Here is a 17161-nt window from a genome sequence, read left to right on the forward strand (position 1 = left end):
GAACAACTCTGAAGCTCTGGTTGCTTATTCTGTTCAAAAGGCACGAATTAAACATTTGGTAATTTAATTAAGTTTGATATGGGGTCAGCACAGTAGCATGTAGTGTATCTCAGAAGTAAGTCTATGACAGAAGGAGACACAAACATTTCAGAGAGCCAAAGTGACCCTCTGAAAGCGAGGTATAGTATGTATTAGAAGAACCTGGACCAAAGATCCTAGATCACTTTTGAATAGAGCCAGTTAACTAGAGAAGATGTCAAAATTCCCCCACAGGTTTTAATCCCTGATAACAGGATTAAATCTCTTGGTGATTACTTTGCTGGTACTTACTGCTGAGGCAAAGCTGACACACAAGGTCAAAGGATAGAGCAGAGCCACGTCACAGATTTCATAACAGAGATAGAACAGCTGACCTCAATCGCCCCTTTTCATTCTTCATTTCCCATCCCATTTCTACAGTGTCATCAGCTCCTGTTTTTGGGGGAATGGTATCATGCAAAGAGTACTAAGCTTAGAGTTAGGAGACCAGGGTTGGGGCCTGGTTTAACTGCTTGTGACTTGTGCCCTTAGGAATGCCACTTCCCTGAGCTCCAAATGGAAATAATTGTGTGCATCTTTATGGAGAGGATCTAAAAAGATTATAAACAGGAAGGTGCTTTATAATCACCAAAGCAGTCTTTCCCAAAGTGCCACTGGTGGCATGTGAAATTGTTTTAGGTGGAACACGGACAGACCTTTAATCATTTTTAATAGTTATATACCCATATAAATTTATATTAGAAAAATATGAAAACATTATACCTATGATTTCACATATATCTTAGAATAAGACTAGAAGCTATTTTTAAAGTGGCTTGAATAGTGCCTACATAATACGTGCCAAAAATATTTGTTGAATGAATAAATAAATGAGTAAATGAATTTAAAGAAAAATTTTAACTAATAGTACAGGTAACATGTGACTTGAGCTGAAGTCTGGGAAATGCAGTTCTGAAGCAATAAGCAAATAGGAGGCATTTATTAGGTTTGTTGTTATCAAATATTTATTAAATAGTAACTATTTTAATAGTAACTATTTTAATCTTCAAGCTGAAAGTGTCTTGCTAACTTAAGTGCAATATTTCAACAGTTTTGCAAGCATGGGTATTAATGATAAACAAATAATCTGGGGTAAAAAGTTGACTCACCTGTGACAGAAAGGATGAATCTAATTTTCCAACAATAGTACTTTAGGAAAAATCCATAAAGTGAATCACAATTTTTTTCAAAGGGACTAAGCAAATCCACATTATTACAGTTTTAGTCAGTGGCACTATCTGAGGCTTTTTCTTGGCTTCCTTTCCTCTTCAGTTCAGATAGCAGCATTTTTAAGTACTAGAGAACTATACACTAGGACTAGAGTAAATCTATTCTAAATATGACAATACATTTCATATAGATCCATAAGACATATAGAATTAAATGTTTTGAATAAACTTGTACTTCTAAGGATACACTGTTTAAAAGTCCATATAACAGAAGCATGTATTTGCCTCATACCTGAGGTTTCATTTGCTACTAACCACATGACAACCGTATTGACAAGCTCAAGAACTCTGTGCTTGGCCTCAGTTATCTATGAATGGAGACAGTCCTCCTTTTCCTCTTTAATCTTTCTCAGAAAAAAAAAAAAAGTTCATGGTATTCCACAATTTACTAAAGTTTACCTAAGCTTTGTACTCAGTTTAGTCTTTTCCCTAATATTCATATTTTTGGTGTTACCTAGTTTTTCATTTTTATTACCTTTCAAATTCTGATCAGGCACTGACTTTGTTTGCCTGGATTTTATCTTGCTTATTCCTTTTCAAAAACTATTTTGCTTCTTTTTCAAAAAGATTCTGTTGCTACAGAGCACTGATTGCCCCAGCCACCCCACCAACCAAAATGCAGCCCAAATATTGTGGATATTGATTGGGTATAGAGAAAATAATTCATTTCCAGAAGTGGTTAAGAAAATATATAAGGCAAAGGGAATACACAGAGAACACTTTCAACAGAGAATGATAGTACCAAAGAATATAAATAGTTAACACTGATAATCAAGCCCAGAAAGAATGTTCTTCAAAGTAACAGTGTTTAAACCTCACAGGAGGGTATACCTCCCAAATTTAGTTCCCAGGCTCAATTTCTTAAGTTACACACCCCCAGAATGCCACTGTAAGCTATCTCTGGTTTTGCTCCATACCATCAAAACGTGAGTGCATGTGATACTGAACTGACGTACAGAAAGTGATTGTCTCAAAAAAAAATTCGGCATGAGTTTTAATAATGATGAGTTCTTTCTGTTTTGAACTACCATTCAGAGAGCTACTTTAATCTCTACCTGTCAAATATAACCATATGGAAAAAAGTCAAAGTGTGAGTCTAGAGAATGAGCACCCTACCCATTGCTTTTAAAAACGTCTTCATTTAACCAGGTGATGTTGAACCAACATGTAGAACTTTTCTGGGTAATCAGGAGATGTCTCTACCTGTCCAACAACAACAAACATTTCACTGAAAGGAAACATTTTGGTGCCAATATAGAAATAAATTCTTTCCTAAATTTGTCTTGAGTCAGAACACACATCGAATGTAAGAACAATGAAATATGAAGACCAATGGGACAGTGTGCAAAAAGAGTAAAAATAATCTATTCAGAAAAAAATAAGAATTTTATTTTTTTTGATTACTGATAGTCAATCCTTTTAGGCTAGTTAATGTAAGATCAAAGATGGCGGATGATAATTACAAAATATATCTTAGGAAAAAAAGAGCACTTTTTCCTGTTTTAAAATAGTTATTGAAATAAATACATAAAGATAACCATTACCCCCCATAGTTGCACAGGCTTAAAATGTTTGTACATCATAGTGTATAGGTATAACGCCAGTGGAAGCCACTTTCCTTTCCAAGAATTCCTTAATACGGTGCCAAGATCTGGCAGTACATTTCTCCAGCCATGACTCAGCACTGAGGTCTTATTCTTGGCCACTAAATCTGAAACTATAAAGGGTTCATGGTGCAGAGAGAAGCTTGTACCACTTCTTTAGACAAAGTATAAATATCTTCTAGATTGTACTTTGTTACAAACTGATAGTCAAAGGAAAAAATGAATTAGTAAGGAGATACACCACTTCCTGAATGGTGTTATTTAAGGCACATAACATCCTTCGGTGCTGTCACATAGTTTCAATATTGGGACAGTATTATATATAGGGGTGATTCAGCACAAATTTTCACAGACTGTTAAAAATCTCTACTAATTAATATTGTTGAGTGTTTTGGGGGGTAGGAAGGTAGAGGAAGAAAGTCTGAGTTTATAGTGTTTAGAAACATTGAGGAGAGGGAGACTTTCAAGTTCACTCAACAAACTAAGTGCTTTAAAATGCTTCCAAGTAGAACTCCTGCTTAAAATGAACAGCTAATAGGAATTTATAATCAGATATGCCAATTTGTATGCAACGTCCTGAGGTTCATAAAAAATAGTTATAAACTATTTCATTCATTAAATATGTTATTATTATCCTTTCACCCCCAACCTGGTTAGTAAGTCCTTTTTACACAGATAATGCATAGGTAAACAATAATGAAGGTCAAATGACCAAAATTCCATAATGGTAGAATCCAAGTTCCTAAGGTTGTTTAATACAGTGCTTGCTTTGGCAGCACATATACATAAGGTTGTTTAATATAGACAACAGAGAGGAGGAGGCTAATTTTTACTGAGCCTCTTTTGTGTACCATCTATTTATGGTAATGCATTTAATTCTTAAACATCATTCTGAGTAGGGATTAATATTCCCACTTGAGCAGTGAGGAGATTTCAGCTCTGGAGATTAATATACCCATTCAGGACCATTTAGGGAACTGGCAGAGGTGCGTTTAAGCTCACACAAGAATGCCCGAAGCCCAGGCCTGTTTTTGCCACACCTGGCTTTCTCTCTAGTTCTCCAAGGACTGTGTTCACACAGTATTTGATATTTAGAAATCATACCTCCTAGAAAGGAATCTCAGAAATTGCAGGACATTTCTAATGCATTATTAGTAATTCTGCTACATTTAACACCCCGCGGAAGATTAAAAATGTCTTTCTAAAATCATAAGCTGACCAAGTCATTTACTATCATGACAAACAGTTGGCTAAAGTATCAGGTTATGGACAACTTGGAGATCTCAGCGCCTGCTCCAATCACAGCCCTGACCTCTCAGTCCAGAGACCACTCATGCAACCTGAAAACATGAGAGGTGCCTGGCTTGCTCTGAACTAGTAACCTGCAATCGTGTTCATTAATTATTATTATTTTTTTCTACTTTGCCTGCTTCCAAAAAGGATTTGAAGTGACTTGCTGAGAACAAAGATTGTAACAGAAAACAAATGATAGGTTTGTGAGATGTGAGGGATGGGAGGAGGTAAGATAATAAATCTATTCTAAAACTTGAGTTAACACAGATTTTATCTGGTGGGATCTGACAGGATCTTGGATTAAGTTACATACTTGGGTGGACACAGAAATACTAGTACGAAAACCTGAGAGGCTAAGAAGGTTTTAAATAATCATGTGTAAGAAAACCGTTTAGCAAACCTTTTCTTTCGAGATACCACAGAGACACATACTGGGGGAAATGGTCCCACATTCCACATCAGCAAGATGGAATTAATAAGATTTTACTATAATAAACAAATAGTTTATGAAGTCAGTCTCTGTCTTCCCCTCTTGACTTTATTAAAATGTCAGGCAGTATATGGAAGGAAACCTAATACACTGCTTACCTTTCTAAAAGCAGAAGTTTAGTTATAAACGCGGAAGACTTTATCCAATATTGTGAGGACTAAGGAGTTCTATGTAAATAAAATTTACATCATAATTGGTTCACAACTTTAAACCAATTTTACTGTAAAACATGTTTTATAGGAGATCTTTTCAAATAGATCATGCTTTGTCTTACACAGATATTAACCATAGTTTAATCTTTTCTATGTGGACCAGGATCACCAGGACATCAGGCAGAGGACATTTGGCTTGAAGTCAGAGAGATCTGTGTTTGAAATTTCACCTTTCCTGGTATTATAAACTGAGAACAGGGTTTGGCTAGCTGGGCATCATGAAATAAGGTATGAGGAAGCCCTTCCTTTGTTTGGTGAGCTATAGGGGGAAAAAAAGGGTCTGTGAAATAGCACTTTGTTTTTTTATGTGCAAAAGTGAGGTAGGTCCTGAAAAGACCAGAGGTTTTTAAAATGTTAAGTGCCCTAGAGCTTTTAAGGCTGTTATACCTTGCTTTTTAATGACAGATAAATATTTCATGTGTTATCATTAATATTTTATTATAAATTTTCAGTTTTTCACCTCTAAATGTTTGCTTTCAATTACTTTTTCTGATTTACCAGAAGTATTTTTAGTGTATCTTGATATCAAGATTTTGATATCAAAGTTTTGAGAATGCAAAATTACAATGTCAGACAATGGGAGGGGGGATATTTGAATTTACAGAAACAATTTTATGCTCTCTATTAGGAATTCACCTATTGTCTATAATAAAGAAGAATCTGGATTTTTGAAACACTTTTATTTTATAGTGACTGAAAATCAATTGAGTATTTAAATAAAGTAAAATAAATGTTTCTTGGACTCTTAGATAATGATTTTTTTTTTAAGTGCATCTCCTTAAACATCAGTGAGGAACTCAGATCTCAGGAGTTTGCTAACACAGACTAAGCAGAAGATTAGGACCACTGTTTAATGTGAAATGTGTTGAAAGTACATGCCTTTATTCTCCTGAGGACATAAAAAGATATTTAGACAAGTCATTTAGGACAGGAAGAATGTTTCCAGGAAAGGGAGGCCATAATCTTTTCCTTCGTTAAGCTTTTTTTGGTAAAATGGCACACAAAAAAGACTTGGTTTCATCTGCACAGAGATTATAAAACAGTTTAATGTCTACATCTTGTATGTGTAGCAGTTCCGTTTATATCATAAAAGCCCAGTTTTGCTGTTTCTAATTATATTTTGAATAAACTGTCAAAAATATTTAGGTTTATCAACCTAAAGAATGATTGTCTGGTCTCAGAGAGATTAGAGAATAAAATGTTTTGTGAATAGGAGTATGGAATTCATTTTCTTATCAAAGGTAGAAACATTATGCCCAGAGTGTTATCCTGACAAGTATATATTAGGCATTATAAGCAATGGGTTTAAGGACCTCCCGGTCATTTGGAGAAAGACAATCCTTTTACTGTGCTGGCAAGAATGCTTTTGGTTTCCTTTGCCATGAAACCTAAATGCCAGTGGAGGTTTGAGCAGAGTTGAAAGAGCTTTATACAATATACTCTTTAAGAGAATAATATATACCTGTAAGAGGAATTTTTATTTCCTAAGGAGATGAAAAATTACATGTTTCTTCATCATATGTGGGGAATGTACATTATTATCTCCTCCTGCTCGGATATAAATTTTTTCTAAATGTACATTATTATCTCCTCCTGCTCGGATATAAATTTTTTCTATCTACTTTAAACATTCTGCATATTTCTTGCCTAGTGAGTCAATTCTACCAATTGTGAGGGGGAAAAAGAAGCTCAGAAGACCCCTACTAATTTCTTCTAAATTGAATGGTAGTTTCATGGAGAAGTTTTCATTTAATTTATGTGATCAGATTGTGTTAAGTAGAACCAGACTACGGGGTTAAACATTTCCATATGTTATAAAGACCCAGAACGTTTCCTGAAAGGAGACTCCATTCTGAACTCAGATGTTACCTGCTGCTTCCAGAAATGGCTGCAACTCCACCCCAATTTTACCCTCTCGCCAGCTCTATGTGTCACATGTCAGCATATGGGAGAGATGCAGTCCCCTGGCACTTCCTGCTGCCTGGGAGGACCCCTACCTCTGCCACACTGCTGGTTTCCAACAACCACCATATTTTTTTTTTCTCCCATCATTGCCAGTTGCCTTCATTCTCTGTGTATGAATGAAGAATTAGGTACATGCAAGGAAGGAAGGCAAAGTTAACAAAATTCTGGAAATCTAGTTCCTGGGTTAGAGCCACCCTGAGCCCTAGTGGGATCTACAAATGCTTCACAACTCACCCCTTGACGATACGACATTTTGGTGACTACAACCATCCCCTCTTCATTTTATGCTCCAGAAGTTTCTGAGACCTCAATGAGTCATGAAGAATCCAAAGTGATGATAACAAAAAATAATAATTGATATCTGAACAAAGGTTAGTATTTGACAATGGATAAAGATTGGTATACCTTCCCTTCCTCGGGGCTTTGTTGACAAGAACTGTGAACGTCGTCTTCTCTTGCTAATTTTCCAGGCCAGGAAGTCAGTCCTTTGATTTGGCCCCAGACCAAGTCGCCAACGTTGAACGTCCTTGGCCTATAATGTATCAATTCATTTGAAGAAGGGGAGTCTGGATTCCTTAGGTCATCTTCACTACTAATGCTTTTAGCGTCTGAAGGGCTAGGTACACACCCGTTAATGCTTTTGGCATTAAAGTCTCCATTGTAATGGATGTAGTCTTTGACCAGAGAACTTTCCAAACTATTTGAGGAGCTTGGAGATTGCTCCTCTAGGACCAGGTCTTGCTTTGTGGTGCTCAGCAGCTCTCCAAAGCCCCGACTCTGTCGAGGTCTGTTCCCATTGATGTGTGTACATCTTTCCACAGTGTTCTCTAGTCTCTCCTTAAAACTCATCATAGTTCTTTTGTAGTTATTATACCTGAAATTTTCCTCCAGAATTTTATCCCCTTGACAGTTTCTTGGTGGTAACAGTATTGGGTGCTGTTCCCCAGGCAGAAATGGCAGTGTAGAGACATTGTTGGGTCTTTCGTGACAAGGACTATTGTGGATATGGCCTGGATGATCTAAAAATTCCTCCCACTTCCACCTGTTTCGCTCCCCTCCAGGGCTTGGCTCCCCATCCCACTGTTTTTTAGATGTGTGGCAACTTGCCGACTTGAAATATTCAAACCCATCTCCTTCGTTGGAGTTTCTCCCATGGTCCAGATTGCTGGGCAGCCGAGCCCCTCTTACACTTCTCGGCCTACCATCATGACCAACACTGCCCATGTTTCGTCCATGAATGACCGCACTGACAGCACTGGGGAGACTTAATGGGTCACCAATTGAAGCAGTGAAGGCACTCATGGCACTCAGAGCTGGAATGGGGCTGATCTGAGTTGTACTGTTGACTGCCGTGGTGATGACAACCTGCATTCCTTTGCTGGCTGCATCAACAACTGCTTTGTAAATAGCATCTATGGAAGCATCACCTTGGCCACCCACAACGAGGCCATCCTTCACCTGTTGACCAAGAGATGGGTCAATCCGCGATTGCAACTCACAAGATGTATCTTGGAAAGATGGAAGTGTAGTGTTTGGATTTTCGGGAAGTGCTGTGAGCCCCGGCTGAGTGCTTATTCTTTTGTTTAGGAGAGCTGCATCTTCCTGCATTCTCACCTTAAAGAAATAGACAGGAAGCAGTGAGAGAGAGAGAAAAAAATATTCAAGTCCTTAAAGAGAAAGACCATAATTTTAAGATTTACCAGAAGACAAACAAATATAACAAGGAAGGCAATATAAAGAAAGAACAAGACTCAAAAATGAAATTAAAAGTCCCTCTGTATAGAAAGGCTTATGTCTTGATTATATTTGGGTACTGTTTCTTTGATTGAAACATGTAACAGATTTTTTTTAAAAAAATCATCATTACTAAACACTCTCTAGGAAAATTAAAGTTGAGGTGGTTGGATACAAAATGTTTCCAGGTGATGACTCCATGTTTTTAGTGTCATTACAGGTTTTGCAACTTGGAATTCAAAGAGAGAAACAAGTCTGTCACCAGCACTGCTCAAATTAAAAAGGAAAGCAGATTTAAAAATGATTTCTAACTCACTGATATTTCTACTGATGTAAGTGCAATACAATATAAGATAAAACAAAACAAAAAACATATATCCCTTTCTTAACAATAAACTAGTTCTGATATGACACTAAATTTTTGAAGTCTTTAAATAGGGTAGTAATGCCTACTCTTGAACCTTACCAGGTCACTGCCTGAGGGACACCCCCATGCTGCCAACAGTGACAATGGCTCACTACAGAGGTGATGCTTAATTGGGAAGAAGTGAAGGGAGGGAAATGCCCGCCAGGGAAGAATATCAATACTCAGGACAGGAATGATGAGTGCAATTTGAAAAAGTCCACAGGTTATTCTAATTTCACCAACCTCAGCTAAGAATTGCTGCTATAGACCCTTGATACTTTGGATTTTTTCCCCCACAGTGATCACTCCCTTCCTGTCTTTATATCCTTTCCTACTAAACCAGAACCTGAGATCTATCAGCACATAACTACTCTCATGCCATTCTCCCCTTGTCTACACCTATCAGATAAAATCCCAATCTTGGATCAATTTAACTCCCTACCTTATATATCTATATGTACAGTGAGGATGCTGAGTATCTATCCACAGGAACTTATGGCTTCCAACCACAGCTGGGGGCTTATGTTCCCATCAATCCTATGATTCTCTGGTTAGGTATCACTCCCTTTCACAACTATTCAGATATTTATCCACTTCCTCAAGCCAGCTGCTATACTATATCCCACACTATTCTTAGTAAATGACCTTACTTAGAGATAATGAAGTTCACAGGTTAAGAATTCTCATAATTCTTATACTCTGCTATTCCCTGCCTTCTGGCAGCACACACTTCGCTGCAATATATGTGTCCCTGATCCTGTCCTGCTTCCCAGTGTAAGAGGAGCCCCTTCTACTCTCCGAGAGTCGCCCTCCATTCATGCTCTGGATCCCAAGCCTCTCCTCAGAGATCTTGCCTTATCTGTTACCCCTTCTCTTCTTTACGTTCAATCTCTTCCACTTTTTTTTTTGTCTCTTTCCTTTAGCGTTCAATATGTGCGTGGCTTCCATATTTTAAAAGTTTGCATTCAACCTACGCCCGCCTTGGGGCACTACCTTGTTTCTCGTATGTTCTTCATAGTTAAGTTTTTGAAAGTTTTTGAAAGAGTAATCCATATTCTTTCTTTTTTCATCCTTACATTCATTGCAGTCTGGTTCCTGCTCCCACAACTCCACCAAAACTGCATTCCACCAAGTCACTGGTGATGCTCTAACTGCTAAATCTAATGGAGTCCCTTCAGGCTTTATCTACCTATTTACTCAATGACATGGTTGAGCACATCCTCTTTCCTTCTAAATTCTTTTATTATATAAGACATATATGAACATTTTCTCATTGTCAAAAAAGAGAAAAGCTTTCATCACTTCCCCACCCAAATCTGTACTTTTGCATGCCACTCTGATGCCATTTCTTTCTCAGAAGTAATCAATGTTCGAGCGCATCCTTGCAGACTTGTTTTTAATACCTTAAGGTGTGTAGGTGTATATCTAGTTTCCCTTCTTTCTTCCATTCCTTCCTTTCTTCCTGACTTATTTCTTTCTTTCACATAAATGGTATGGTATTTTAGTATTGTTCTATAATACTACAATATTGGAGCTCTGTAATCTTGTGGATCTTCTATATCAGATTATATAAATCTACCTAATCTTGTAAACTACTAGATAGATGGATATAGCATAACATATTTTACTATTTCCCTCCTGATGGTTGCTTAAGTGGTTTCTAATTTTTGACGCCACAAATCAAGTTGTAATGAACATTCTAGACTGTGCCCTTTTGTTCACATTTGAAGATTTCTCTAAAATAGATACATAAAAGTTGAACTTCTTGGTCAAAGGAGGTGTGTGTATATACGTGTATATATGTATATATATATATATATATTTCTTCTTTTAAAATGCTGAACTATCAAATTACCCTCCAAAAGGACTATATCAGCATACAATCAGACCAACAATATATCTGAAAGAATCCATTTTCCCATGCCTCTGTCAGCAAGGGATATCATCAATCTGATGAACATAGTAATGTTGTAATTTATATAACTCTGATTATTCTTTTCATGTTTATTACTAATTATTATTTAATTTTCTCTGAATTGTCTGTTCATTTCTATTGCTCATTTTTCTAATCAATTATCTTTTTTCTTCCTAATTTGTAGGGGCTTTAAAAATATTATGAATGGCAATTATTTGCTATTATTATGCAAGTATTTTCTGCCAGGTTGCCACCTGTCTTCAACTTTGTTTAGAATACCTTTGGTCATACAGATTTTAAAGTTTTATGTATTCAACTCTGTTACCTCTTTTCTTTTTGACTTCTTGGTTTTGTGTCTTGCTGAAAGAGCCTTCTCTACCCCAAGATTATTTTAAAATCTTCTATATTTTTTTCATGTATTTATTTAGTGTTACTCTTTCCATCCAGCTCCTTAATCTACTACGAATTTATTCAGTTTGTAGAACTAAAAGAAGACCATGTGGCTGAAGCCAGGGAGAGAGTGGTGAGAGCTGGGGCTGGAGAGTGAGGCAGGGTAAGCATGTTAAAGATGTGGATTTTAATCAGGGGAGCAATGGGAAACCACAAAAGGGTTTAACAGGGTAACATGATCAGTTTTTACTAACAGCTCCAAAAGGACCAGTGAGATGCTTCAGACAAAATAAAATGCTTCACACAAAAAACTGGAATGTTTAACAATATTCATTATTGAGAAATAATAGTAAGTAAAGGTGAAAAGCTACATAACCACCTTCTTTCGTCTCTTCCTCCCCAATTAAGTAAAACAAGTAGTAAATATTGTTTTCTACTAAAGTAACCAAGGGAAGGAGAGTACCTGAAAGTTCTGAAACAGACAAGCCATGGGGTTATTGTTAGCTGGGCAAGGAATTGTGGACTGTCCTTGAAAAGCCTGGAGATTCTGGTACCCCTGAAGAAGCTGCTGCTGTTGCTGATTTGGAGGAAACATCTGATTGTTGTTTAACAGCGACTGTAGATGAGTCAGTTGATGGTTATTCAAAGTACTGTTTATTGAGGACATGTCACCTATAGTTTGAAAAACATAAAATATAAGTCAATGTGATTCTTTGGAGGTCCTATGCCTATCTTTGTTGAGGATTCCTAAAACAAAAACTAAAAACTAGACTTAACATGGTAATTCTTTTTTCTTTTTCTCTTCAAAGTCTTACTACGTGGTAAGGAAAGAGTAGTTTTATTATTTAATTTCACCTTTCATAATTAGTGTTTTGATTTTGTATCATGGAGAGACGAGTTAAGTCTTTTGTCTATCCACTAGCCAATCCTTATATATTGATTTTCAGTGTTACAGAATTCCTTGAAACCATTTTTGTTAGAGCAACTACAATTAAAAGTTAAAATTAGTCCTAACTGCTTTAGCAAGCATAAGTATTTGACAAGATAGTTAAAACAAGTGGGTCTGATCAGGCCTGTTTACAAAATTTAGTTCTCAAGCCACAGTCATCAATAAATACCATCAAATAAAATCAGATTTGGTCTAGAAATACGTATTTTGTTTTTGTTTTGTTTTAATATGTATTTTTTTATACAAAATATGTATTTTGTATTTTGGTTACCTAAAACTAAAATTGTAAAGAAAGCTAATAATACAAAAGGATTCACTGTCACAGTCATTAAAAATAAGTATTACATAATCAGATAGGATTAGTTAATAACTACATTTATATTCAAAATTCAAAATTAACTTGTTTTGAAATTACACTGAAATTATTTTGAGGATAACGTCCTAGAAATTGTCCTATAGCTTGAAATCTGTAAATCTGTAATGCTTTGTAGGTTACTTAACTACATTGATTTGACTGCCAAATAGAACTAATTAAACTTTTTTGTAAAGGTGTCCATGAAATCTGGAAACATATTTTTTTAAGATACTGAAGATACCCTTGACAATATCATGTATATTTGCCTATGTTTCCAGACTTTATGGACATCATCTCTATACTTTATATTACAGTTACTCACATCAAACAGTTGAATATACTTGACATTATTTTCTATACTTTTTGAGATAAAATAATCTACATAAAGGATTTTGTTTTTAAGCCACAAAGTTCTAAAGAATAATACTGTTTGAGAAAACCTAGCAGTAGCTCTTGGGGCCTTCTGTTTCCTTGAACTTGGGCAAACTTTAACTTTGAATGTTATTATGCCTTGTTTCTTATTTTGCTGGATAAGCATTTAGTTTTGTTTATTTAGGGATCACATGGAAAAACACTTCCTCAAACCGTTTTCATCCACAGTGCAGCTGCTCATACTAACCCTGTGATGCCACACCAACTAAAATTCAAATAAATGTTATTTTTAAGGTGCACCTGTGCTTTAATTATTTGAAAAATAAGACTCTACTTGGCTTAAGAGAATGATGGGTAGGTTAGGTTTAGGTGGCATCAGAATTAGAAGAGAAAGCAGATTAAAATGATATTTAGTATTGCTAGAATAGGGGAGAAGGAAGAAGTCATTTTCATGTTTGTATAACTATGGTTGTGTGTGGGTGTTATTATATTTAGTTCCTTAAGCAAGCTGTGACATAACAAAAACATTTTTAAAAATAGTGTGACAAAATGGAGTTTTTTTAAAAAGGAGAAAATAGAATTAGAAAAACGTTTCTTTTGTAAAAATTTGTGAAAAAATTTAACTTACCAAGCAGACCTGTCCCCAGTAGAGGGTTAAGTAGCTGTGGCACCACAGAGTTACTGTTCAGTTTAGCTGGACCAGGTGTATTCCCAGCATTATTAGATATATTCAGCAATGTTTCTGCCATTGACACCACTGCTGTCCCACCAAGTGTTGAGACAGTCAGTGCTGCCACTGCTGATGATGTAGTGGTTGTGGTAGTGGTTGCCTGGGAAGAAGTTGCTATGGAAACCTCTGGATGATTAGCGGTGTTGGCCGATGCCGAGTTCAGGACACCTCCCAACAGCTGGGGATTCAAGGCCATTAATCCCGAGGCCCCAGTGACAGCTGGGAGGAACAGGGGGTTAAAAGTAGTGTCACTGCCTGCAAAGCTTGGTAAAGGGTTCCCCAGGGGCCTGGTTAAAAGGGTCTCAGCTCGGCTGTTCTCTGACTGATTGCTTAGCAAATGGTCTGGTGGGGCTGTCATCTGTGTTAATGAGGGTAAAGGGGTATTTTGCTGCTGCAAAAGATCTGAGATGGTCAGATTGAAAGATGGCAGGGGAAGCATGGCAGCTGCGTGGGCTTGGTTCTGAAGCAGGGCTGCTAAGAGTTGAAAGTGAACAGGCTGCAATACCTGCCCATCCATGTCACTGGAGAGGAAAGCTAAAGCAGCGTTTACATTCGGGTTGAGAAAACCTAAAGGGTGGAGGTTGATCTCAGACTTGCCTTCTCCTGCTGAAGGCTGGAGGATATTTAATAGATTCTGGTTTAGGAGATGCTGTTGATTCACTGGCAAAGAGATAGGTAGAGAACTGAGGAGGCTGGGGTTCAAGGGGTGTGGAAGATGGTTGTTTGAAGTGCTGTTGGATGGAAAATGAAGTGCGTGCTCCTGGCCAACAAAAGGAAAATCACTCCCAATGGGCAGCTGGCTCTGCAGTGGGTTTCCAGCTGCGGTGGTGACTATGACGCCGTCTTGAAGAACAGATGTTGTCTTTGTGATGGCAGGGTGGTTGGTGCCAGCTATGGCTATGGAGGATGATGGTCCTGAACCGCCTAAAACAAAGGGAAAAAAACCCACTTATTAATTATGGATGTTAAGGGAGACAACTCTATAAAAATACATCAAGATACATTTCAATTAATATGTTACATGTCCTCTTCGTAGATTCTAACCAGATAAACTGTAATTAGAGATGATTTGACATGTTAATGAAACTAGTTTGACTTCATACTTCTTGACCTACTTTGAACATGAATATATTGAAGAACCTTAGTACTTTAAGCAATACCTGTTTCTAACTATCAAATATTTTGTTTTTCACATCCAGACAAGGTGAAAATGGGGGAAGCTGTGGTGTAGTCCATTCAATTGGGTAGATAAAAGTAACAATGCTTCATTTTTCAAAATATATTTTTACATTTAAAAAAAAGTTTTTGTTCTATATTTATAATACCAGTACTTTCTCTTAGTGGAAAAAAAAACCCAAATAGAATATGCATGAGAATACAAAACAGAAAATAAAAAGTACCTATGTAGATAACTCTTAATATTTTAGTGTATAGTTTTCTGGGCTTTTCCCACCTATATGTATATACATATGCAGATATATATATACATGTTACATATATTTTTAACAAAAATGGAATCATATTGTTTTGCAACTTTTTTTCATTTATCAATATATTGTGAATATCCTTTCATGTTAACTATAGATCCATTTTACTAGTATCACGTATGGATATACCATAATTTATTCAATCCATTGTTGTGGATATTTTGATTGTTTACAATCTTTTACTATTTCAAGCAACACTATGATAAACATTCTTATTAACTCATCTTTGCCAATATGCTCAATTATTTTCTAAGGAAAAATTCTTAAAAGTGGAATTCCAGGGACAAAGCATTTACATATTTTTAAAGCTCTGGATACACATTGTCAGACTGCCTCCAGCGAAGTTGATCAATATATATTCAATTTGTATTTCTATAAACAATGTAGGCAGTGCTCATTTTTCTCACCAACACTGTGTTTTATCATTATTTTTAAATCTTTGTCATTCTAATAGCATAAAGATACTTTATACTCATGATTCCTTAAATCAGACCAGTCTTCACCCAAATAGCATTCTTAATCTTGAAAGTCTTGTGTATGCTAAAGATGTATATTTTAATGTATATCAAAGTAATGTATATTAAATTCAGGGAATTTAATAATAAAATTTCAGTTGTGTATTATAATTGTTTTAGTTGTTATCAATCCAAGCTATACAAAATAATTACCTAAAGAACTTAAAAACAAACAAACCAACCAATGTCTGGGCCCTATCCAAGACCAGCTGAAAACTCATCTCTTGGGGTACAGCCTGGGCAGTAGTATTCTTTGAAATCACCCCTGGTGATCCAGATGCACATGGGGTGGGGTGGGGAGGGTGAGAATCACATTCTGTTGAAGGAACCTACAATCATCTTTTTTGAAAAATGTCTTACCCTAAAGAAATGCATTGTTTTATTTAATACATGCATTTGGCAAATATTGTAAGCACATACATTGAATTTATTAAAATATTAAACATGTATATGTTATAATGAACAATACCAGTGTTACTGAAAATCTAAAATAATTCAAACACTTTACTGCTGTGCTATATGCCATCATAACAAACTTTATATTTGACCACGTTACCATTGAAGCCTTGTTCAAATACACAGAAATGTTTCCATAGTTATAATAGTAGTACAAATATAACTATATATTATTCTTGTTTCCTCCTAACAGACTAACACAAGAATTTTTCCTTTCTGACATAAAAACTCCATACTAATATTTTTAACCATGTAGCATATGGATTGATCATATTTATTGATCCAATAAAGTTTGGCATTTATATTTTGATTTTTTCATCATTATATATAACACACGGATGGACATCTTCCTGCATATGAAACTTTCCTACCTTTGAATTTTTCCTAAGGAAACTCATTGGCATGATTGTTGTGAGACTCAAAAATAGGTAAGTGAAAGGCTTGCAATGTGTAAAAGTATACAAATAAAAGAGTTATCATTGTCATCATTATTATTGACATTAGTAGCTGCAGTTAGTTGTGATGACATGCTAATAGTAGTAAGTATAAATCAGCATATCCAACATATATATCTCTATAGCACGACTTTGCAATTTTTCCTAGCTGTTGTGGTCTTTTTTTTTTTTAAGCTCTCAGTGTTTCATTTAAAGGAGATAAAATGCCAAAGTAGGCATATGGTATACAATTCTTTAAATATTAATTCAGATTTGTAATAAAACAATCAACACCTTAAACATTTCATTGCTTCTTAAATCTTTCTGCTATTTCCGTTAAATAGGTACTGTGCTTTATTTGCGTTTGGAATCCATCTTTTTAAACAAGCTAATAAAAACTCTTATTTACTAGTAATCACTATCTATGGCTTTTTACCCTATCTGTTAAATAATAATGGCATATTTAAAGGTACAGATCACCCATTCCTCTAATCACAGTCAGAGTACATTTTCAAAATACTCTAGTGTGTATATGACAAGGCTTTGT

General features: G+C 35.9%; 1 protein-coding gene across 26 annotated transcripts in view; it reads right to left on the reverse strand.

The window, feature by feature from the left end:
* Positions 1–17161, reverse strand: part of MBD5 (methyl-CpG binding domain protein 5) — a 412237-nt gene that overhangs the window by 20230 nt on the left and 374846 nt on the right. For 23 of the 26 annotated variants that reach the window (XM_082397219.1, XM_082397215.1, XM_082397223.1 and 20 more), the window contains 3 exons: positions 13621–14646; positions 11780–11988; positions 7277–8485 (listed from right to left, as the gene is read on the reverse strand). In XM_082397219.1, coding sequence (XP_082253345.1) covers positions 7277–8485; positions 11780–11988; positions 13621–14646 — 2444 coding nt within the window. The remainder of the gene's footprint in view (positions 1–7276; positions 8486–11779; positions 11989–13620; positions 14647–17161) is intronic. The other 3 variants (XM_082397229.1, XM_082397228.1, XM_082397230.1) reach the window with 2 other exon arrangements.

The sequence above is a fragment of the Balaenoptera borealis genome (genome assembly GCF_965194805.1).
Source record: "Balaenoptera borealis genome assembly, chromosome: 6".
NCBI classification, from domain to species: domain Eukaryota; kingdom Metazoa; phylum Chordata; class Mammalia; order Artiodactyla; family Balaenopteridae; genus Balaenoptera; species Balaenoptera borealis.